Source organism: Geotrypetes seraphini, chromosome 2, assembly GCF_902459505.1.
Source record: "Geotrypetes seraphini chromosome 2, aGeoSer1.1, whole genome shotgun sequence".
Lineage (NCBI taxonomy): Eukaryota > Metazoa > Chordata > Amphibia > Gymnophiona > Dermophiidae > Geotrypetes > Geotrypetes seraphini.
In genome coordinates, this window is record NC_047085.1 from 414,177,449 (window position 1) to 414,201,599 (window position 24,151).

At 42.6% G+C, this 24,151-nt stretch overlaps 1 protein-coding gene across 1 annotated transcript in view; it reads left to right on the forward strand.

The window, feature by feature from the left end:
- The window catches only part of TAC1 (tachykinin precursor 1), a 34,101-nt gene that overhangs the window by 6,886 nt on the left and 3,064 nt on the right, over positions 1–24,151 (forward strand). Inside the window, exons 4-5 of the mRNA XM_033935122.1 lie at positions 1,487–1,510; positions 7,500–7,553. Coding sequence (XP_033791013.1) covers positions 1,487–1,510; positions 7,500–7,553 — 78 coding nt within the window. The remainder of the gene's footprint in view (positions 1–1,486; positions 1,511–7,499; positions 7,554–24,151) is intronic.

The following is a 24,151-nucleotide window of genomic DNA, read 5'->3' on the forward strand; positions in this document are numbered from 1 at the left end:
CGCAGCCCTGCGAGAACTCACAGTAGCCAGTCAGCTAGTGAATCTGCCATTTTTTGGGCCAAAAAATCTTGGTTTATATTTGAGTATGTATAATATTTATTTGGATTTATTAACTGCTTTTATGAAGAGATTCAATCAAGACAGTGTATAGCAAATATAATTCAACATACAACTTATAATTTTGTTAACAACAGTAGTAAAAAGACCAAATATTGTATAAACAAATACAGTGAGTGAGGTAAACTCAAAAACAGTAAATTGAAATTTAATAATAGGACTACCATGAAACAGTTTCAAAAATATACTTATAACGGCACTGAAATTCAAGTAAAAAAGAGATAATACAATGTCAGCATGATACCTAAGTACACATTAGAACATTCAAATAACACAGATATGATACTAATGCTTTTTTATAATACAGCTTATCCAATAGCCGAGGAGCCAAGTTCAGTTATTAGATGGGGAAAAGATGGGTGGTACAGAGTCCGTTGGGATAAACAGATGGAAGGCTAAACTCAAGGCAAGTTGATTATACAGTTGAACAAGATATAAGGAGCTATAGAGACACCTAGGCTGTCTTTATAAATCAGGCATAAACAGAAGGACTTTGTGAAATTTTCTTAGATGCCCTGTTAAAGAAATGCCCCTTTAATGATTGAGTGTGAGGCATCTCTTCATTCATGCGATGCCTTTAATAAGGCTCATACGAACATGGTTAATACTTCGTGATAATTACTACAATCCTCTTTTGTATTCTTTGTGCCATAAGTGTCATTTGGGTTTATTTTCAAATTAATGAACAACTTCCTCTGAAATTGCCGTAATTGTTCCCAGACTGTATGCATTTACACTTCTTTAATAACAGATGTACAGACCAAAAGGACATGTACACATGGAAACACTATTGCAATTATGTCCCTTATTTACCAAGTTGGATAAGCTGTTAAAGCCACAGTTATCATACGCTAACAGTTTTTGTGGCACTGTAGCACTTAGCAATGATGTACCAGGGGTTTTCCACAAAAGAGAAAAGAGAAACTAGAGATTAAAAAAAATGTCAATGATACTTTAATACAATCAAACACTATAAAAGGCAAAAGGCCTAACAATTTCCATATTACAATGTCCTGGGGACCTCAGAACCAGGTGGGTTTACAGGATGAATATGTATGAGCTAAATTTTAATACCCTGAGGTTCTAAGGCAGGCAAATTGATCTCATGGGTATTCATTGCGGATCTCCTGAAATCCTGACTGTTTATGGAGGCCCCAGGAATGGTTTGTGAAGCCCTAAGCTATTTGCTAAGGATTGTTCCCCTGTCTGGAATACTGTATAGAAGAAAATAATTAATGAAAAGTCCCTTGAATTCATAACAGCAGTAAATGGTTGATTAAATTAGGACAATTTAACTCTGTAAAATGGAGCAAAGTTTCATGGGGCAATTCAATTGGCAGAACATTATACTCAGTTTTTTTTCCCCTAGGACTCGGCCAGATTTCTCGTAGAAGTAAGTACAAATCTTTTTTGGGATTGTTTTTTTTTTTTTTTTGGAACAATCAATACACTGTATTCTGGCAATATAGGATTTTAGTCTAGTTGTTGGCCCAGCATTATATACTGTAAACCCTGAGCTAAATATGCTACCAGTTGCAACACCTATTGGAAAGTATCTAGCAAACTTATGTGATAGTCTGCTAGATAACAACCATAGGTTGCATTAAATGTTAGAGCTAATTCTTCACTAGTCATTGCTTTATATATACTCCTTTGCTTATATTTTGGCTACAGGAAGAGCCAGATAATACAAATGCCATGTTTTCAACTATAATCCAGCAGGGAAAAGGGATATATTCAAAGAAAAACAACAGGGCCTGCTTAAAAGCATGCTCTGACTGTGGTGCAAGGGACCCACTGGGAATGGGTAGGCCCGAACATGCTATAAAGTTGTTTGGGCGGGGGGAGGAAGAAAAGTGAAGTGGAGAAATGTCTCTACTGTAATAGTCCCCGATGGCCAATGAGCAGTGCTGAGGGTCTTCTTCAGAAGAGATACGTGCTTCTCCAGCCCTCAAGACCATCTTGTCTGGATGTTCTGCCTGTGAGAACTGGAAGGAGGGGATGTAGCAATGGGGCAAAGAATGCCCACATTGAGTGTGTGTGTACGTGTACGTAGAGGGGATGATTGGTGTGGTGATGGGGGGGGGGGAGAGAATGCCCAGGATGAGTGTGTGTGGGTGGATACAGAAGGGGGGGGGGAGGGATAATGCCCAGAATGAGAGAGAGAGAGGGTGTGTATGTTTGTGTATATTGGAGGGGTGGGGGTGGGGGGGAGAAGGGGGTGCTATGGTGAGGGAGCAGAGAATGCCTAGGGTGACAGTAACAAGGAGGCGAGTGGATAGAGATTGCCCAGAGTAAAAAAGAGAAAGCTGGAAAAATAAGGTACAAAAACACAGCAGTTACACAAAAGTAAATACATCTCTAATTAATTAATGTATGAACATATATGCCCTGAGCATAAATAAAAAAAAATCACTTAAAAATATCTTTACAAAGAATCCATCCTTTCTACATACGTTATTGGAAATGTTTGGAAATCCACATCTAATCCAGACAAAGTTTTCCAGTTAGATATACCCTAATATTTTTCAAAATGTTGATAGACCTGCAGTATCCCAAACATGCTATTTGCCAGTATCCATCTGGTCTGCAGAGGTCTCCTTTTTGTCATATCCCCCCCCCCCCTTTTACTAAGCCATGGTAGAAGTTTCTACTGTGGCCTGGAGCGCTAAATGCTCTGACGCTGCTCTGAAGTTCATAGAATTCTATGAGCGTCAGAGCGTTTAGCTCTCTGGGCTGTGGTAGAAACCTCTACTGTGGCTTAGTAAAAGAGGGTCATAGATTTTATTAGTGCTAAAATGCATCTTTTCTAAAGGAGACACCAGACACCATTAAGGGGTGGCCTAGTGGTTAGAGCTGTTGTCTCAGCATCCGGAGTTAGTGAGCTCAATCCCAGTGACTCTGGGCAAGTCACTTAGCACTCTGTTGCCCCAGGTACCACACTTACAAAGGTGCGCTAGAGTTTTTTAGCGCACGCACCGGATTAGCGCGCGCTACCCAAAAAACTACTGCCTGCTCAAGAGGAGGCGGAAGCGGCTAGCGCACGTGGTATTTTAGCGCGCACTATTCCGCATGTTAAGGCCCTAACGCACCTTTGTAAAAGGAGCCCTTAGATTTTGAGCCTGCAGGGACAGATAGGGAAAATACTTAAGAGTACCTGATTACTATTCATTGAGTTGTAAACCACATTAGGTGAATCTCTTCATGAAAAGGCAGTAAATAAATAAATAAAGAGACAGCACTGGAGAAAGGCCTAAGGAGGTAATTTGGTTTATCACATGGCCAGTAGAAGACTTCTTATAAAATTACCTCATGTGTAAAACTATGCAATGGTGCAATTCGGCATGAACTTGTATGCAACCGAAATAGGTAGGTACAGGGGAGGCTTTAGGGTGGAGCATGGGCAGAGTCAAGATTTACACACGCTTTATACAATATGGGGGAAATTCTGTATATGGCACCATATGTTAGGTACTACTACTGCACTGAATTTTTGGCACAAAAAAGATGTTTTAAAGGATTCAAGGCACTGAATGGGGCACAAATGGCAGTTCCATGTGAAAACACACTTCCGCACTAGAGGTCTGCACGGAAACGGGGATCGCGGGAATCCCGCGGGTCCTGCGGGAATCCCACGGGACTCCCACGGGGACCCCCCTATGGCCCAAGGGACTCCCACGGGGATGGAAGGCTTTGGAAGCAGGGTTCATCCATATAATATAATGGACAGAAAGCAAAAAGAGTTCCACCAAAGAGATTCCACAAGGAAAACAGCAGCGCAAATACAAAAGAAACTGTGGAATTGATGATCCTGTCAGAAGAAATTGCTGCTTTTTATGGGGACGGGCGGGGATGGAGGTAATTTCTTGCGGGGATGGGTGGGGCGGAGAGGATCCTGGCGGGAACGGGCGGGGATGGGTGGGATTTCTGTCCCCGCGCAACTCTCTATTTTGCACTCATTTATCGAATAGCATGTACTGATTCCACACGGATCTGCAAAGGGGATGTGGCCATGGGAAGGACACGGGCAGGCCAAGAATGTTGTCTTAAAATGTATGTGATGGTGTAGAATTCTGAAGATCTGCGCCCAATTTGCGTGCCAGGATTTACACTTTGGTTTCAGTTGATGTAACTCCTTACATTCAAAATTAAGGGCAAATCCTTGAGCCACATGCTGTTCCATAGAGGATGCCCATTATAGAGTACAATTTAGCACTGATTTTTTTCCTAATGCCTAATTTTGAGAGCTGTTTATAGAATTTCCCCTATGGATATATGTCCATGTGTAAATATGCAGTGGTATAGTAAGGCGGAGCGGGGGATGGGGGAAAGACAGACTGCCCTAGGTGCCATCTTGGTGGAGGTACTGGCAGCTTTGCTCCTCTCGCCCCCCCCCCATCCTTCCCCACCAAACGCCTCCTCTTCCCCCTGTGCCTCTCTTTGCCATCGCAAGCAGCACTTCCAACCAACTGCTTATACCGGCCTTGGCTCTCCCTGTGAAGTCACTTCCTGGGACTAGGAAGTGATGTCAGAGGGAGAGCCGAGGCCAGCACAGGTTGGAGGTGCTACTCACGCTAGTGAAGTTAAAGAAGTGTGGGAGAAGGGAAGGGGTGCACATGCAGCGGGGGTCAGAGAAGGAGAGGAGGGGTGAAGAATAGGGCAGGGGCACCACCCACATTACACCATTGTATCCATGGCATCAAGCCAGCTTCTATTTGGGCAGGATTTGTGCTAGTATTGTATAATAAAGCATAGGCTTCTATGGGGTCCTTTTACTAAACTGCAGTAAGTACTAGAGCAAATACCACAGCTTAAAATGGCTTACTGTGGGACGCTTGAGGCGGCATCCTGTAGTAAAATCCCAATGTGCGCATGCAAACCCATGCCATAAGAGACTTCCTAAATTTTTCTCAGAGTGCACAACTGCAGGCATGACAGCACAAAGCAGTTATCACAGCCACATCATTGCATACTAACCAATTAGCACAGGATTAGCACGTGAGTTCTTAGGGCCCGATTCTAGAAATGGTATCCCAATTGTAGGCGGCGGTAGGCGTCCTACCGCATCTAATGGACCAGTTGGGATGCACATTTTTTAAAAAAAGTCTATGAGCCAAAGGATGCCTACAATGTAGGCCAGATGTGGCCTTAGACACTCGTAGGCGTGCCTAGGTGCTTCCTCAGGCGCAAGTCGGATGCTTTAATTGTAGGCCTACAAAATACTGACCTACATTTAAGGTGTCTGTCTGAAAAATAGACTCAATTCTGGATGTAGCACCTACCAGTGATTGACCTGCAGTAGGTGCCCATTTTACAGGTGCCTACTGCGGCAGGCGCTATTTCCAGAATCCTTCCTTTACTGCCTACAAAGTAGATTGTAGTAAGATCTCACATGCTAATGTTGCCTTGTGCTAATGGCAACATTAGTGCATGGCCATTAATTGGGAAATTGGAAAATCTGACATATAGGAACATACTGCAGTAAAAATGGCCTTAGCACACAGGAAAGACTAGAGAGGTTAGGGCTCTTCAGCTTGGAAAAGAGATGACTGAGGGGAGATATGATTGAAGTATACAAAATCCTGAGTGGAGCAGAACAGGTACAAGTGGATCGATTTTTCACTCTGTCAAAAATTACAAAGACTAGGGGACACTTGATGGAGTTACAGGGAAATACTTTTAAAACCAATAGGACAAAAATTTTTTTCACTCAAGAGAATAGTTAAGCTCTGGAACACATTGTCAGAGGTTGTGGTAAGAGCAGATAGCAGGTTTTAAGAAGGGTTTGGACAATTTCATGGATGAAAAGTCCATAGTCTGTTATTGAGAAAAACATGGGGGAAACCACTGCTTGCCCTGGATCAGTATAATGGAATGTTGCTACTCTTTGGGTTTTGGCCAGGTACTAGTGACCTGGATTGGCCACACTGCGAATGGACTACTGGGCTTGATGGACCATTGATCTGACCCAGTAAGGCTATTCTTATGTTCTTAATGACCCATATAAGGACACTCTAAGCAGGCCACTTTTCAATGCAGCTTAGTTAATGGACCTCTCTGTGTTTATAAAATAGGCTAAAAAAACAAAACAAAACACAACTGCATAGCCTTCACATAGAGGTGACTTGATATAAAATTACCCTGAGGGGAATGGGGGAATGATAAAGCTTAGATTAGGATCTAAATCCATTCCAATATTTTTTCTTTCCTCAATGTTTTAGACATTGAGAGTAACGTCTGCATAATTTTTAATATTTTGATATGTCCTTGATGCTCCAACCTGGGCACTTATCAAAATGAAGGTAGAATAAAACCCATGTAGAGTCTGCTAAAAAAAACTGCATGGTAAAAAGGGGACATGGTCCATGAGTAAAGGGAGGGGGCAAAAGGAGGCATTTGCTCCCTCCGGATTTCTTAGCCACTCAGCGGCACTTACTACTGCTGCTTTACCACCCCCAACCAGGAAAGTTTCTTCCCTACGCTATTGATACCGGATAGAGAAGGACATAAAAACTGGTTTTAAAAAGAAAACTAAACTTGCAAAAATAGTTTAAAGTTGGTCTAAACCAGGGGTTTTCAACAGTCATCAGGATCCCCATAATGAATATGCATGAGATAGATTTGCATACAATGGAGGCAGTGCATGCAAATTTATATCGTGCCTATTCATTATGAATATCTTGAAAACCAGACTGGCTTGGTATGTCTAGACAGATTTTGATGGTGGTGATGGTGACATGAGGAGGGGTAGGTGCAACTTATTTCAAATAAGGGCATGGAGTAAGGAAAAGGCCTCAAAACATGCTGTTGCTTGACTGGTGCCTCCAGTGGTGATGAGTGTATGTGACTGTGAGCAGAGTGGGGTAGGGTTACCAGACATCCGGATTTCCCTGGACATGTCCTCAAAAGGAGGATATGTCCAGGGGTCTGGATGGCTTTTCAAAACCCGGCGTAACTAAAGGGCCTGGGGGCAGGGCTAGGGGGGGGGGGGTCCAGATTTTCTGAAAGGAAAATCTGGCAACCCTAGAGTGGGGTGAGATGATATTAGCAGAATGCAGTTCTTCCAGTGACCAAAATATCTGCATACTTCTTGCAGGAGATAAAATGGCTGAAAATTTCTCTTTGTTTAGGCATCCAGGGCCTGCTTTATGAAGGCTTTTATTTTTCCTGTGGGGTCAAAAAAACCTTGATAAACCAGTCTCTTAATTTCTTCTGAGATATACACCATAAATTACTCATCCTTGTTAAGGTGGCAAGAGTTGCTCCAAGTTCAATATCTGGAAAGAATTTTCAGCCATCTGCTTCTTTCTCATTCTAGTAATGAAATCTCAGTAATTACAAAAGACGTGTATATTAAAATGTATTAAAACACATTTTTTCAGGGCATAAAACAGATTCCTTTTTTGGACTTATGGGCAAAAGATCTTTATATTCTGGTATGTATCAACTGTGAAGAACACTGTCCATCTAAATGCTACGTATTTATTTTTCTGCCCATATATTATAAGCTGGGGACGGAGGGTTTTATGCAGTCTGGAAGTAAAACCCGGATGTCTCAATCTGTCCTCCTTTTTCTGAAGTCATATGATAACCCTGTTTAAGGGAGAAATGATAAAGCTGCATTAGGGCTCTAACCTGGGACTCTTTTACCATTCCAGAGCATTGGATTGCCAAGCTGTGGCCTGATGCTGCTGGGCCATCTCTTAAAGGGGCCAGCAACCTGCCCAAAATGTAGGATCCCATGCACCCCCAAGAAAAACCACCACCTGTTATATTTCATCTCCAATCAAGCCCACCAAGCAGGCACACATACCCGAAGAACCTCACCAAGGTCAGATCCCCACCTGGAAGCCCTGCTTCAAGTCCAGAATACCCCACTGAGGTATCCCCTTCCACCACCCAAAGGCACCCCTCCACTCATACCTTTTAAAATCCCTGAGGTTTACTGGGCAGGCAGGAGTGATCCCCAGTCACTCCTGTCCTTGCCAGCACTGGAATCCATAATGATGCTGGTGACCCCTCAGCAAAATAAGCCCTTAAATGGAAACCTGATTCTTGGAGGTAGTACTACAAGACTATCACTAGGGGTCTCTGGCACCATTGGTGAGGGTATGAATGGGGGGGGGGATGTCTTTGGGGGATGGGTGGGAGAGATCTTAAAAGGTGTATTTGTGACATGGGAAGCGGGTCTTCCAGGTGGGGGAGGGGAGCCTTCAGGTGAGGGTGCCTGCTTGAGGCGCATTGATGGGAGCAGCTTTGTTGGAGAAGGGAAGCAACAGGGACTTTGTGTTGGGGGGAGGGGTATACATGGGAACCTACATTTTGGGCTGTGTGCTGGCCCCTTTAACAGATAGCCTGGCAGAATTGGGTGGTGGCTTGATGATCCAATGCTCCTGGGCTACTGACACAATACTGCTTGTGAGGTGGCTTGCAAGCAGCTTGGTTCATTTACCCCAGGACTTAGCAACCTGTGGCACTGAGATACTGCAGGTTGGGCAAATTAGTTTGATAACAACCTGCCTTTTACTGCTTCTTGATAACATTTCCCTTTAGAAATTGCAAACTTATTTCTGCAGTGCTTTAGATGAATTATAGATGTTAGTGTCGTAGAAAACCTGCTGTTTTGTTGTGTTTTTAATTATTCAAGGGCTTTGATTGTTACTTACTAAAAGCAGCAATAACAGTACTTGATTTTTTAAGCTGTTTCTTTTAGTTTGTCCTATCCCCAGGTCTCAGATCTTTTGTCACTTTGTTATTATGCATGAATATATTTATTTCCTACGTTTTATTAGAGCCATATAAATCCCCTTCCAGACTATTTCTTTTCAGCAATGTATGCCCCAGGCAATTGGATGAGGGCCAAAGACAAAAACTTTCCAAATCTGTCATGAGCACCCTGGCTCAGTGGCATAGCGAGGTTAGGAGGCACATAGGGTGGTGGCATCCCCTGTGCCCTCCTCTCTGCCCACCTGCTCCTTCCACATCCCCCACGCCACACTCATGCCCTCCCTTCCCCCTCACCCCTCTTTAAATCTTCACCAGCGTGAGCAGCTTCTCTGGCCTGCTGCTCGCGCTGGTGTTGGCTTTCTCTCTGATGTCACTTCCTGGTCCTGCGACCTGGAAGTGATTTCAGAGGGGAGTCAGGCTGGCGTGAGCAGCAGACTGGAAAAGTTGCTCATGCTGGTGAAGATTTAAAGAGATGGGGGGGGGGGGGGAAGGGAGGGCACAAGTGTGACATGGGAGGTGGGGTGGAGAGGTGCCTGCGCCCCCACCAAGATAGCACCCAGGGTAGTCTGCCCTCCCCCCCCTCCTTACTACACCACTGCCCTGGCTGATTATGTTTTCAGAATATCCATAAGGAATAATCATAAGAAGAATTTGCATATGTGGGGTTTGCAATGCAAACAAATGCATCTCATGCATATTCATTATGGAACTCCTTAAAACCCTCCAGGTTTGAAAAGCTCTTCTCATGGAGCTTTACTCCCATTAGTTTAGATCAGTGGCATTCACTGATCAGTGGCATTCAAAGGTTGCCAGTCAGTCAGGTTTTTAGAAGATCCTTATTGAATATGTATGAGAATGATTTTACATACAATAGAGGTAGTATTAATATTGCTTCAAGAGTAAAATAATTATCAGAATGGAAATGGGGTGATTGTAAGGGATATGATTGATTTAAAATGTTACTCTATTGCATATACATTTATTTTTTCTAATTTTATTTAACACAGCTCTACTGTCTTTCCTGTCCTGTACATCTTACCTAATAGAGATACATTTTTGAGCCATTGATCACAGAAAGGGAATGTATACAATTTCACTGAATATATTCATGAATCGATCACAGGAAATTTATTTATAGGTGTCATTATTTGGCGAGTATAAATAATTCTGCTGCAGCTGTAAATCAGATAAAATTTCCACTTGTTATTCTAACCATGAGTATAAAAGTTTCAATAAGGTTTTCTAGTGCAATAGGTGTGCCATTCTGGATGGATAGGCAATATCCCAGTGATCATGAGATGTGCAGAAGAAATCAACTACAGCTTTTGAATCTCTCCTTCTTCACAAGAGGGCTTTGCTGCCCCATTCAATTTTTTCTTTTACTTATGAGCAGAGCCTGGGTTGGATTGTGAATTTTCAAAAGAGCCAACTGATTCCATCACAATCTCTGGAATACCAGGGGGTCTTTTTCAACACAGCAGACGGTTGTGTCTATCTACCAAAGGCTTGCAGACAGAAGATTTACACTCAGAAAACGAGCTTGCTGACCAAATCAGCTCCGTCCGTGTGGCACCACCTCCAAGTGCTAGGTTCAAAGGTGACCACAATAGACGTAGTTCCCTGGGCAAAGGCTCACATGTGTCCTCTCCAGAATGTGTTGCTATCTTGGTGGTCACCTCAGTTGGATTCCCTGCAGATGCTTCTGCCTTGGATACTGGAAACCTGGGCTAATATAGACTGGTGTCTGTGCTCACAGGGGTTGTCAGGGGGGCGTGGCCCTCTGCATAGCCTCCTGGGAAATTGTGACAATGGATGCCAGCCTGTGTTGTGGGGGGTGGAGGGGTGGGCGCTCACTGCAACTGACACTCGATTCAATGACATTGGTTGGACTCACCAAAAAAGTGGTCAATCAACGTGCTAGAACTTCAAGCCATTCGACTAGCGATATAGAAAATGCAGAAGAGTCTGCAGGGACAAGCAATCAGAGTCTTCTCAGACAATGCTATAGCTGTGGCATATGTCAATTGTCATGGAAGCACCAAGAGTGTCCAGCTGGGTCTGGAAGTTTGCTTACTGTTCAGGTGAGCAGAGCTTCATCTTTAGGCTCTCTCAGCAGTACATGTAGCAGGAATAGATAATGTCTAAGCCAATTTCCTCAACAGATAGACACTGGATCCAGGTGAGAGGACACTGCCTGCAATAGCTTTCCAAGCCATTGTTCGTTGCTGGGGGTCGCCCAACATTTGATCTCAGAAGGTGGACAGATTCTTCAGTCAAAGCATGGGGAAAGCTCTGGGCCAATTGTGGCTGAAGAGCAAGCTATTGTACGCATTTCTTCCATGGCCCAAGATAGGAAGAATCCTCCACAGAATCTCAAGCCATCAGCGAACAATTTATCTTGTGGCTCCAGATTGGCCATGCAGACTGTGGTATGCAAATCAAGTGCGTCTTCAGACAGGCTTGAGTCTCAAAATGTGAGTACAGCTGGACCTCCTTTCTCAAGGACCTGTCGTCATGGAAGATCCGGATTGCTCTTATGGCATGGCTATTGAGCGCATGGTGTTAGCACATATGAGATATTCAGAAGTAGCCATTGCTTCTCTGCTCAGATCCAAGAAGCTGACGATGGCCTCTGCCTCTGCTAAGACATGGAAAACTTTCCAGCAATGGTGTGTTTCCAATCTCTGTGGTGTTAGCCTTCCTTCAGGCTGACCTTGACAAGAGACTTACATTGACATCCCTCAGAGTCTAAGTGGCAGGCCTCTCTTGTTTCAGGACTCGAGACCAATGAGCTTCATTGGCGTCTCATCTGGACATAGCCAGATTCCTAAAGGTGGTATTGTATCTCAGGCCCCCAGTAAAACCCATTTGCCCTTCATTGATTCTTAACATGGTTTTGCAGGGTCTCAGTTAGACTCCATGTGAGCCACTGAAGGAAGCATCCTTGATGGACCTGACGCTCAAGATGGTTTTTCTTGTGGCCTTTTCTTCAAAGAGAAGAGTCTCAGAGCTACAGGCTCTTTCTTGCAGAGAGCCTTTTCTCAAATTCACAGAGGCTGGAGTTTCCTTGTGCACCATTTCATCCTTTTTACCAAAGGTTTTTTTGACGTTCCATGTCAATCAGGAAGTCAGATTGCCAGTGTTCCAGTCCACAGGTTCAAAGAAGAAGGAGTGGATTCTGAAAAAGTTGGATGTGAGAAGAGTAATTCTCCGATATCTTGAGATCACCAATGAATTCAGGCTATCTGACCATCTTTTTGTGCTTACTAGTCAAGCTAGATGAAGCGCTCTGGTTTTCAAGATCTCCAGATGGATCCATAGGGTCATTTTGTCAGCATATGTTGCTTGTGGAAATCAGCCACCAGTCTCTGTAAAGGTGCATTTGATAGAAGCATAGCTCTTTTGTGGATGGAAGCTCAGGCGATCTCCCCTAAGGAGATTTCTAAGACAGTGACCTGGCCAACTCTACATACTTTTTCCAAGTTTTACTGAGTAGATGTAGCAGCAAGGGAGTTATCTGCTTTTGGGTTCTAGGTATTACGAGCCGGTGCAATGGTTCCGTTCTAGATTTCTGAGACTGCTTTTGTTTGTCTTATCCATCCAGAATGACACACCTATTGCACTAGAAAAAGAGATTAGGTTCTTACCTTGCTAATATCTTTTCCAATAGATAGGTGTGTCATTCTAGAGCCCATCCTCTCAGTTATTTCCTGCACCTGCCTACTGTCTCAATCAGAAAGTTCGAATCCAAACCTAAAATTTGGATGGCAGTTAAACCTTAAGGGTATGAAGAATAGTTTATTGATATAACACATTGGGGTATTATTTGAGCTCCATAAAGGTTTCTATTTGACATGCTTGTTTTGCTGTTTTGATTATTCAATGGCAATGTTTAACAGGTTTTTTTATGGTTTCAGAGCAGAACAGAGTTATATTTTGGGGAGTTTCCCTGTATTTTCCCTTCAAATGTGTTTCTATATGGGTCTATCACCTGCTTTGATACAAACTGAAGGGGGCAGCAGAGCCCTCTAATGAAGGAGGAGGGATTCAAAAACTAGCGTGGATTCCTTTTGCACAGCTTGTGAGCACTGGGATATTACCCCTCTGTCCAGAATGACACACCTATCTGCTAGAAAAGATATTAGCAAGGTAAGAACCTAATCTCTCTATGGAAGTAAGACCCTCTGAAAATTTAAAATGGCTTAAGCATTTACCCCCCTCCCCCCTTTTGCTAAACTTTGATAGTGGTTATTAGTGCAGGGAGCCATGCTGAATGCTCCATGTGACTCTCGTCGCTCATAGGAACTCAATGAGCATGAGGAGCCGTCCGGAGAATTCAGTGCGGCTCCCTGCGCTAATAACCGCTATCATGGTTTAGTAAAAGGGGTGTGTGTGTGTAGTTCTGAGTTGGCCAGTGGTTACAGCAGCAAACCAAGTAAAATTTTTGTGCGTAATTCCCTTGTCAACTTCATTTTGATTGCATTCTGTGCAAATTTTTATGTTTTCAAAAATTTATATATAGCCACTGAACAGGATTAAATCTAGATAAGGCTACACTTACTTTCATCAGAACTGTGTGCACATCTATTGTTGAAATAAGAATATCTACAAACAGCAATCAGTAAAAAGCAGGGTGTGCAGTCAGAAAAATTATAAGAACTAAAACATATTTTTATGAGAAAGCAAACATACTGAGGAATAAAAAGACACCTGCAAAAAAAGAAAGCTAGATTTTGAAAATAAATCATTTTAGATTTTAAGAGCGTTCTTTACTAAAGAGCAGTAAAGTTTTGCAGTAACTGTGCAAACTGCAAAGCTTCTTTAGTAACTGTTGGGGCATTCCCAGCATCTTCCACAGCAGTTACTGCAGAAGAAAAAAACTTTCATTACATATTAAATGCATTTGCAAATAACATGAATGCTATTGAGATTGCATATACGTAGAGATTTGCATTTTCCAAGGACAAGTATGCCGCATTGTCTCACAAGTGGATGGCATTATCCACTGAGACCCAGTGCAGATGCTGAAAAGTGTTGAATAGCTTTTAAGAGCTTGTGGCAGCTCCCCCACCGCACATGCATAGATGCCTTCTCACTGGACTTGTGAGCACGGGACCAGCAGTCTTTTTTCATTTGCAATGAAAGGAGAATGTTTTGCTAGCAGCTCTTTTCAACCTTGTTTTGAAAATTGATTTTTTTTTCTACATGGTGGTGCCTTCCCTTGAGATACTTTTCTTTTAAATTGCCTTTGGGTGGTTTTTTGTTCCTGTCCCTTATCTTTTCTAGAGTTTTTCCAAGTTTAAGTTTTCTTTATTTTGTGGCATCGGCCAGGAACTTTTCCCTTCTTTTTTCATCAGTGAGTGCCCTTTTTTCACCATAGAGTTATTGATTTAGCCACAGCTATTCCTTCCATGTCATTGAAAGTTCTCAGTGGCTTCAAAAAATGTCATGCTCGATGCAATCAGACCACCTCTGCTTCTGACGCCCATTCCTGGTATATTCAGTGTCTGGGGCCATCTAAACTGTCTTCTTTGCTTACATATGCAGAAAAGAACACAGAGGTCCAGAAATGCTCAGAAACAGAAAATATTTGGAGCCAGGTCTGAAAAATTATCAACACTGGCACCAGTATCGACATCGGCATCTGCAATGGTATCAGGAACATTGTTCCAAATGGTTCAGAGACCTGTATTCCTGCAGCAAATGGGTCTCCATCTGCTTCGGTGCTGACAACTGAACAGGACAATCAGGACCAGGCAGCATCACACCCAGCACCAAGGAGACATGGGGATTCATTGTCATCTTCACCAGCACTGAGGGGACTCAATGCTGTTTGTTGGGCGAAGGCCAAGAAGCACAAATATTAATTCCCTTCAACGCACAGTAATGGGAGCTCTGGAACACAGAAGGATTTGATACCTGAGAAGCATCAACACTGGAAAGAGCGCTCCTCCTCCATACAAGATGTGCCTACATGCAGGTCTTTAGTTAGCTGGGACCTGGTATCTGAGTCAACACTTGCAACTTTGCAGGCTATTTCTGACCCGACATCCCAGTCTTTACAATGGTAATATTGCTATTATTTGGGTTTCTGCCAGGTACTTTTGACTTGGATTGGGTATTGTGGAAATAGGATACTGAGCTAGATGGACCATTGGTCTTATCCAGTTTCACTATTATTGCATATGTTCTTATGTTGGCCCTTGACAAATGGATTCAGGCCATGCTCCAAGGGCACTTGGTGGGGCTTTTATCTATGTAGAGTTCATCAGCATTGAGGGTGCTTGCACCAACCATGACTCCTGTACATCCTATCCTGCAAGTCCTTTAGCCTGGGGTGTAGTTTCCGATGCCGGTGCCACCTGAGGTGTCAGCAGCAATGCCAACCCATTCATGAACTCTCTCGACATTAGAGGAAGCTTCAGTGCAGTATAGAGGAGAGCCTGCACTTTGGCACCATATTAGCATAGGACATGGGTCCTCACATATGAGACAGGCATAAATCAGCTTTCCCATGTGCAAAAGCTTGCAGATCTACATTGACTGTTTGTGGGAGTCTGATGAGGATCTACATTACTTCTCAGAAGAGGAGTCCTATGGAAGGCCATCATATCCCTCCCCACCTGAGGAAAGAAAATCTCCACCTGAGAGTCTTTCCTTTCCAACTTTTGTGAAGGAGATGGCTGCTGCAATTTCAATTCATTTAGCAATGGAGAGTGAGCTAAGGGCTGAGATAATCGAGGTCCTGGACTACAATTCATCTCCTAGAGAGGCTGTGACGCTGCCTATTCACAAGATCTTGACCCAATCAAAACAAGAGATGGATATTTGATTTGCTCCAGCAGAGCATAGCCACAATCAAAGTAACTGTTCTGGACGACCTACCAGTAGTAGGGAGACTTAATTTTCTTCAAGAAAGGTAGCCCCTTGTGACCTCCAACTGGTGGGTTTTATAAATAGTCCACTTCATTATACTCTTCACTGGGACAAAGACTACTAAATTGCTCCCTGAGAGCCATTTCATACAGTTCTCAAAAGAGGGAAGTGTTGCTAAAGGAACTTTCTGCTCTTCTTTAAATACCAATGCAGTCAAACCTATTCCACTAGGAGAGGAAGGGCTGGGATTCTATTCCAAATACTTCCTTGTTCCAAAGAAGACAGGGGGGGGGGATGCATCCTGTCCTAGACCTAAGGGCCCTGAACACATATTTTCCCTGGGATCCCTTCTACCAATGATTCAAGAAAATGGTTGGCTATGTTCTCTGGACTTAAAGGATGCCTACGCCCATATCCCAATATATCTAGCTCAGGGGAAGCAACTCAGATTTTGGATGGGAACACATTGCATCCAGTAACGGGTGTTCCCTTTGACCTCATGTTAGCTGTTGGGGTCTTTACGAAATGTCTAGCAAAAATCACAACATCACTTTGTAGACTGGGAATTCATGTTTCCCTACCTGGACGATTGGCTGGTGAAGAACACTTCAAAGAAAGGTGCCCAGGAGTTAGTGCATAGAACTATTTGGGTGTTAGAACTACTAGGATTAATTTTAAACTTCCCCAAGTCCCATCCGACCCCAGTCCAATGATTGGAATTCATATGAGACCTGCTGAACACAGCTCATGTGTGAACTTTTCTCCTGTAACTCTTTCACACTTGCCAGCAGGTCACAGTCCAGCAGATGTTGAGGTTGTTAGGCTACAAGGCCTCCATTGTACATGTTACACCTTTGGATAGGATGGAAGGACATAAGAGAAGTGGAAAAACAGTGATCTGAGCTGAAAGAAACAATAAAAATGGCTACCGACTTTTATGTGAGGAAAATAAATAAAAACAAGAGAAAAAGGAAACCGATATGGTTCTCCAACCTAGTGGTGCAGAAAACAAAGGCAAAAGAGTTGGTATTCATGATATATAAAATAAAAGAAGTGGAGCACAGAAAGGAGTACAGGATGAAACTGAAAGAAAACAAGAGAGAGATATGACTAGCAAAAGCACAAGCAGAAAAGCAAATTGCCTTGCCTTTGCTCTGCCAGACTCTGCACCCTGTTCCCCTTCCTTTGTTGCTCTGCTAGGCTCTGCATCCAACCCCCTCACTCCTCTGCCCTGACAGTCTCTGCACCCAGGCCACCTCCCTCTGTGCCAGGTTCTGTACCCATTCCAACCCCCCTCCTGATGCCTTGCAGGCCTCCACCATTCCTGCCGTGAGACCTGATGGTCCAGTGGTGGCCAGGACAGGAGGGATCCCTCCTGCCTCCTGTCCCAGTCGATTCTTATTATTTTTATCTCCCTCCCACCTCCCCCAGTATATAAGATATATAAGGTACTCATGGCAGCCAATTAGCTAGCAGCTCTGAATGCGCAAAGGAAGGTCGCTCCTGCCGCAATTCACCACTGAACCACAAGGGATACTTAAGATAAGCGGAGGAGGCGGAAGGGAGATTAAAATAATCAGAATCAACTGGTACAGGAGGCAAGAGGGATCCATCCTGTCCCGGCCACCGCTGGACTACCAGGTCTCATGGCAGGCCCAGCAGAAGCCTACAAACAGGTTCGGGAGGGGGTGTGGGTCAGCACTGACCCAAATATAAACTGAGACCCCCTTTTTTGGGTCCTATTATTGGCCTCCAAATCTCAGTTTATATTTGAGTATATACAGTATTTTATACAGGAAAATAGGCACCTACTTTCATTTATAGAACAGGCTCCAAAAAGGCACCTTCTAGAGGTCCGTTTATATAATTTACCTCTTACCCTCAGTCTATCACAGATTGCCTAAATTTAAGTGCACTTTGTACCCTTAAATTTATAGAATATTGGAATTCACATGCGAAAGTATACCCTTCTGTATACAAATGACAGTAGCGTACCTAAGTGCTATTCTGTAATTACACACTAAAATGGCTTAGAACCGAGGACAGACTGACCATTGAAACAGAGCAGTGCTTGAAGGCCCACAGCAGTAGAGGGCCCACTCTCCTCTAGCTTCCACCTATTTTAATCACTTTTGATAGGTTGTTAGGGGCCCATGGCCATTATTGTTCAAGCACCCAGTACACTGTCAGTCTGCCCTTGCTTAGTGTGTAATTGTTAGGAGGTGGGCCGTGGGCAGGGCATAGGTGGAGGCTGATATTTATAGTAGTATCTTAAATGTTACATTTGGTACTAACATTTCTGTGAGCCATAGACCTTGTGTAAATGTGCACGCCAACATAATGACATATTGGTGTGGGGTTACGCTAATTATCTATGAGAGTAGTTTGAATTATGTATGTTTATTTTGTAACCCGCTAAGAGCATTGGATTATGTGAGATATAGATACAATAAATAAATAAGGGCTCCTTTTATAACATGGCACTACAGGTTTTTAGCGCAGGCTGGTGAGATAAATGCTCCGACCCTTATTGAATTCTTATGAGCGATGGAACATTTCCCTCACCGGCCCGCGCAAAAACCTGCAGCGCCATTTAGTAAAACCCAGCGTAAATAAATAAAATGTGTTCTTATAGAATAGGCTTACTACTCATGAAAATATGGTTTGTGGCTCAATGAGCTTAACATATCACCTTTCATGAGGTCATAGCAAGATGGTGTACAAATTAAAGGGAAAAAACAAAACACAAACTGCAGACTATGTACAGGATGCAGCTTCGTTAGCCGCAAATCTGAAGTCATAATGCCACTGTACAGAACCATGGTGAGACCTCATCTGGAGTACTGTGTGCAATTCTGGAGGCCACATTACCGTAAAGACGTGCTTAGAGTTGAGTCGGTTCAGCGGATGGCCACTAGGATGATCTCGGGGCTCAAGGGTCTCTCGTACGAAGAAAGACTAAACAAATTGCAGCTCTACACTCTAGAGGAGCGCAGGGAGAGGGGGGACATGATTGAGACATTTAAATACATCACGGGACGTGTCGAGGTGGAAGAAGACATCTTCTTGCTCAGGGGACCCTCGGTCACAAGGGGGCATCCGCTCAAACTCAGAGGAGGGAAATTCGATAGTGACATAAGGAAGTATTTCTTCACAGAAAGGGTTGTAGATCACTGAAACAAGCTTCCAGAGCAGGTGATCAAGGCCACCAGCGTTATTGACTTTAAGAATAAATGGGATGCCCTAGTAGGATCCTTACGAGGGTCGAGTTAAGGAACTAGGTCTCAGACTTAATGGGGTGGGTCAGTAGAGTGGGCAGACTTGATGGGCTATATCCCTTTTCTGCCGTCATCTTTCTATGTTTCTATGTTTACACTTTAAGGCTTTGGTTCAGGAAGGCATTTGTTTGATAATTTTTATTGCAGTTTGTCCTATACTTTATTTACCATGGACCCCTGAGGAAGGCGTGTTGTCCTAAACATGGACCGTGTTGGGTCCCTAGGTTGGTAATAAGGTTGTATATTCACTGCAATTCTTTTTGGTATAATAAACATTGCCTGCATCCTGTACATAGTCTGCAGTTTGTGTTTTGTTTTTTGCTTGCTGCTTGATATACTGCAGACTTCGTTGGATTTCCTTTTGTGTCGACGGTACAAATTAAAGGGCCCTCTTATTAAAACTTAGTCTGCTTATGAAGTTAGCTTGAGCTAAGTGTCACATGGCCCATAGGTATAAATTAGGACGTGCAGCATTGACTGCACAAGAGGTTTTTAGTACTGGCCAGCTTGCTGAATGCTTTGCGCTGCTGCAAGTCAAAGAGTTCCTATGAGCGTCGGAGCAGCGCAGAGCATTCAGCAAGCTGGCCATATTTTCCTGTCTATCCTATAAGTGTCATGCCAACATGTAATTGTTACTACTAACAACACACAATAATTAATACACTAGCTACTTACCACGCTTAAGTAACAGGTCCCCTTAATTTGTGTTTTAATTCTTATTAATGACAAAGTTACGTTATGTTCTCACACTGTCACAGAGACAAACCCAACTATTAAATGACTCCATTTCAAGAAAGCAGATGTGAGGTTTTGGAGTCTCTCTTCCTCAAACTTTCTCTCATTAGTTGAGATTATTTTCACTGGTACAAGCAGACTACTATCATCTTTTTCTAAACTTATACATAGAGAATTGGGATTTGATTTCTCATTCTTGCTTTGAAGCTTTTGCTGCAGTCCAAGTATTAAAAATATGCCCTTGGGCTATTCAAACTACTGCTTCTTTTGTTCTGTGAATACCTCAGTCTAAAGCATTTGTTCTCAATCCAGTCCCTGAGGATCAGCCAACCAGGCTTGTTTTTAGGATACCTCAATGAATATGCATAACATATACTCCGCTTGAATTGTTTCCACTGTATGCAAATATGTCTCATCCATATTGATTGGAAACCGTCCTGGCTAGGTGGCCCGCAAGATCAGGGTTGAGAACTACTGTTCTAACCTATGAAATTTGGAAGCAGGACTTCTGATACCTGTCCTAGTGACCCCACAGTCAATCAGACTTTTAAACAATAAACACAATGAATATTAGAGGACAATTTGTATTCAATGGAGACCCTGTATATGCAATTTTATCTGACAAATATTCATTGTGAATAATCTTAAAAGCCTGCTGGCCTTAGACTAGTCAGGACAAGTCTGGGAAGCCCTACTCTAGGGTCCTTTGGGATATTGTTGATATAGTGTAATAATCATTATTAGCAGCACAGCTGCAGGCTGGTATGGACAATGCTATATTAGAAACATGATAGCAGATAAAGGTCAAATGGCCCATTCAGTCTGCCCATCCAAGTTTCCAAGTTTATTTACAGTTTGACATACCGACCATCAAATAAATATATGGACGGTTTACAATTGCTAAAATTGGAGATTAAAAAAAATTAATAATAATTTTAAATAAAGTAAAATAGGGCAACATAAAGACCGGACAAAGATAAGGACAAAGTTGATACAATAGGCACTGGGGGAGGGGAAGATTCAAAATTACATCAAAGTTACAGTAGCCATTATCTCTTCCTCTATCTAAGAGATCCTACGTGCCTATCCCACGCTTTCTTGAATTCAGATACAGTCTAGGGGAAACCCAACTTGCTCAGGTATATTAAGTCAGATTGAGCTAGCACTGATTCATTCCATTTTATACCTGGGCTTGCTATTTTGAGATTGTTTTATTTTAAAGTACTTATGCATGCATTGAGATAAAGACGGGACTGAATTACACTGGCCTGAAATAGTATCGCAGTTTGATAACCCTTTTTTTTCAGGTTGATAGTACAATACAATATAATTCAGTGTCTTATATACTGCAGTTCTCTATAAGGAATCTATGTGGTTTACAATAAGAATTAGATCAAAGTCTTGAAGTTACATTTTTTAAAGTCAGATCATGTTGTTGTTAAAGGGAAGAGATGAAAGGATAGCAGGTTGGTTATAGAGAGAAGAGATATGGCTTTAGCTTCTTCCAGAAGTCAAGGTAAGTGGTGGGTTGTCTTAGGTATGTTGGCAGTTTCTTCCAGATAAGAGGTCCTTGGTAATCAAAGGTAGCCTCAAACATCTTCTTCTGCCATACTTGTTGAGGTGATGGGAAGGATAATTTGAAACATTGTGATACTTGTGAATTGAAGAAGGAGTGTGGGACTTTGATATCCAAAGTTAGCCCATGTAGGCCAGCAAAATGTTGGTCTACATTTCAAATAGACACGGCAGCTGAGCTCATTGCGGCAAGGGAATCTCCCTGCCACGATCAGTTTAGCAGCTGCAGCAGGGAATCCGTCCATCCCCCCACCATGAAGATGACCAGCAGGAGGGATGCCCATTCCCTCCTGCTGGAACCCTCGAAGCCCCTCCACCCCCAAATGTCCATGGCAGTAGTGCCAAATTCCTCCTACCACCACCACCTCGATATATCCCCCTGCAGAAGGGATGCCCAATCCTCCTGCTGCCACCCTCCCAAGACATTCCCTGCAAGGATATATGCCCAGTCCCTACTGCCAGAACCTCCCTCCCACAACCCCCTAAGATCACTGGCAGGAGGTGAAGACTTTTGTTCATGAAAGAGAAGCGGGACTAGGGTGTGATAGTATATGATAATCTAAAAGTGGCCAAATAGATTGAAAAGGTGACTGTGAAAGCTAGAAGGATGCTAGGGTGCATAGGGAGAGATATAGCCAGTAGGAAAAAGAGATATTGATGCCGTTGTATAAAACTGGTGAGACCTCATTTAGAATATTTTGTACAAAAAGGTTGGTGGTCTACGTCATAAGACATATAGGAACATACTTAAAGATCTCAATATGTATACTTTGGAGAAAAGGCTGGAGAGGAGAGATATGATAGAGACGTTTAAATACCTATGTGACATAAATGCGCATGAGGCCAGTTTCTTTCAGTTGAAAGGAAGCTCCAGAGTGAGAGGGCATGGGATGTATTTAAGAGATGATAGGCTCAGAAGTAATCTAAGGAAATACTTTTTTACAGAGTGGGTGGAAGATGTGTGGGATAGTCTCTATGTAATGGTGGTGGAGACAAAGACTATATCTGAATTCAAGAAAGCATGGGCCAGGCACTTGGGATCTTTTAGGGACAGAAGGATATAGTGGATGCTGCGGATCAGCAGACTGGATGGGCCATTTGACCTTTATCTGCCATCGTGTTTCTATGTTTTTAACTAAAAAAAAAATTGGGGGGAGGGGAAGGTTTAATTTATTTTTGGAAGTTCTAAACCCTTATTTAATGCATATACATAGGAATACCAATGGGTAATTTTAAAAAGGTTGCATGTAAATTAGCCTTTACATGTGGAAAAACCTTTACAAATGACCCCCAAATGCATGCAGTTTCATTTACCGGTACTTAAAGCTGTGGTTTTCAACCCAGTCTTCAGGACACATTCATCCAGTGTAGGTTTTATTCTTTTCATGATGAATATGCATGAGACAGATCTTCATGCCTGGCTCCATTGTACATAGATATATCTCATGCATATTCATCCTGGGTAGCTAGAAGCTTAGACTGGTTGGCGGTCCCAAAGACTGAATTGGGAGCCACTAGCTTAGATGACTGATTCCCTGTCTATATTTTTTCTGAGCATGTTTTTAAAAGTTCAGGTTTGTGATTGCTATATAATACCCGCTGATTGCTGCTCTAGGAGAAGCAAGATTTGGTACCTGAGGTAGACACAAGTTTCAAATTTTATATGAAATTTGTTGTCAAGAAAGTAGAAAACCCACCACAGAACTTTAAGAAAATCTACTTTTATATTAAATTTTCTAAAAACATGCTTTTCATAGAAATCTGTAAATCTTTATTTGGTTTGGTTAATTTCCATAATTTAACAAGTTTAAGAATCAATAATGAATGATTGTATGAAATAGCCCCACTTCAGCAGTGCAAGGCAAGATTGAGCAGCTTTTGTTTCTATATAATAAACTGGCAAATCATGCAGATTCTTTATGTTGTGTTGAAAGACCTCCCATATATGATTGAAACACTTAGAGCAAGGTTTCTTCCATCAATCCTTGGGACACACCCAGGAGTTTGGTTGTCAGGATATTCAAATGAATATGTCTGAGATAAATCTGCACACAATAGAGACAGTATAATCCAATTTATCTCATGAATATTAATCGAGAATTTCTTAAGAACCTAACTAGCTAGGTGTGGCATGAGGACTGGATTGAGAACCATTGACTTAGAATGATTAGCTAATGCAGCCTGTAGGTTGACACATAATTCAAATGGGAACCTGAAAGAAGATGATCTGTATTAACTACCCTTTGACATTCTGCAAGACAGATTCTGTCCTACCCATTACACATACAGGGGGGAATTCTATAAATGGAACTCAAAATACAGCGCAGGATAAAAACGGCGCTAAGTGCGATTCTGTTCCTTTTATAGAATTGTGCTTAGTGTTGATTCCTGTGCCTAATTTTTTGGCATCAGACTTATACCTGCTGAAACCTGGTGTAAATGCTGGCACTCAAGTTAGACGTACTGAGGCAGTATTCTGCAACAACACGCATAACTTTTTGGAATGTTCCTGACATGCCCATGCCCTTCCCATGGTCATGACTCCTCTTGAGTTATATGCTATTAGAGTTAGGCACCATGCTTTGTAGAATAGGGAACATGCAAATTTTAATGGATGCCAATCAACCTTAATAATTGGTTGTGAGCACTCAATTACTGACGTTAATTGGCTCAATTACTGACAGTTAATTTGCATGTGCATCTCTTGAGCAAGCGCAAATTTAGACACCATATATAGAATTTGGGGGACAATTAATTCAGATACTTTTTACTTTGCCTGGAAGCTCTAGTGGCAGAGTTCAGGTATGTGGTGGCTCCCAGCCGGCTAAACAGCATATAGTTGG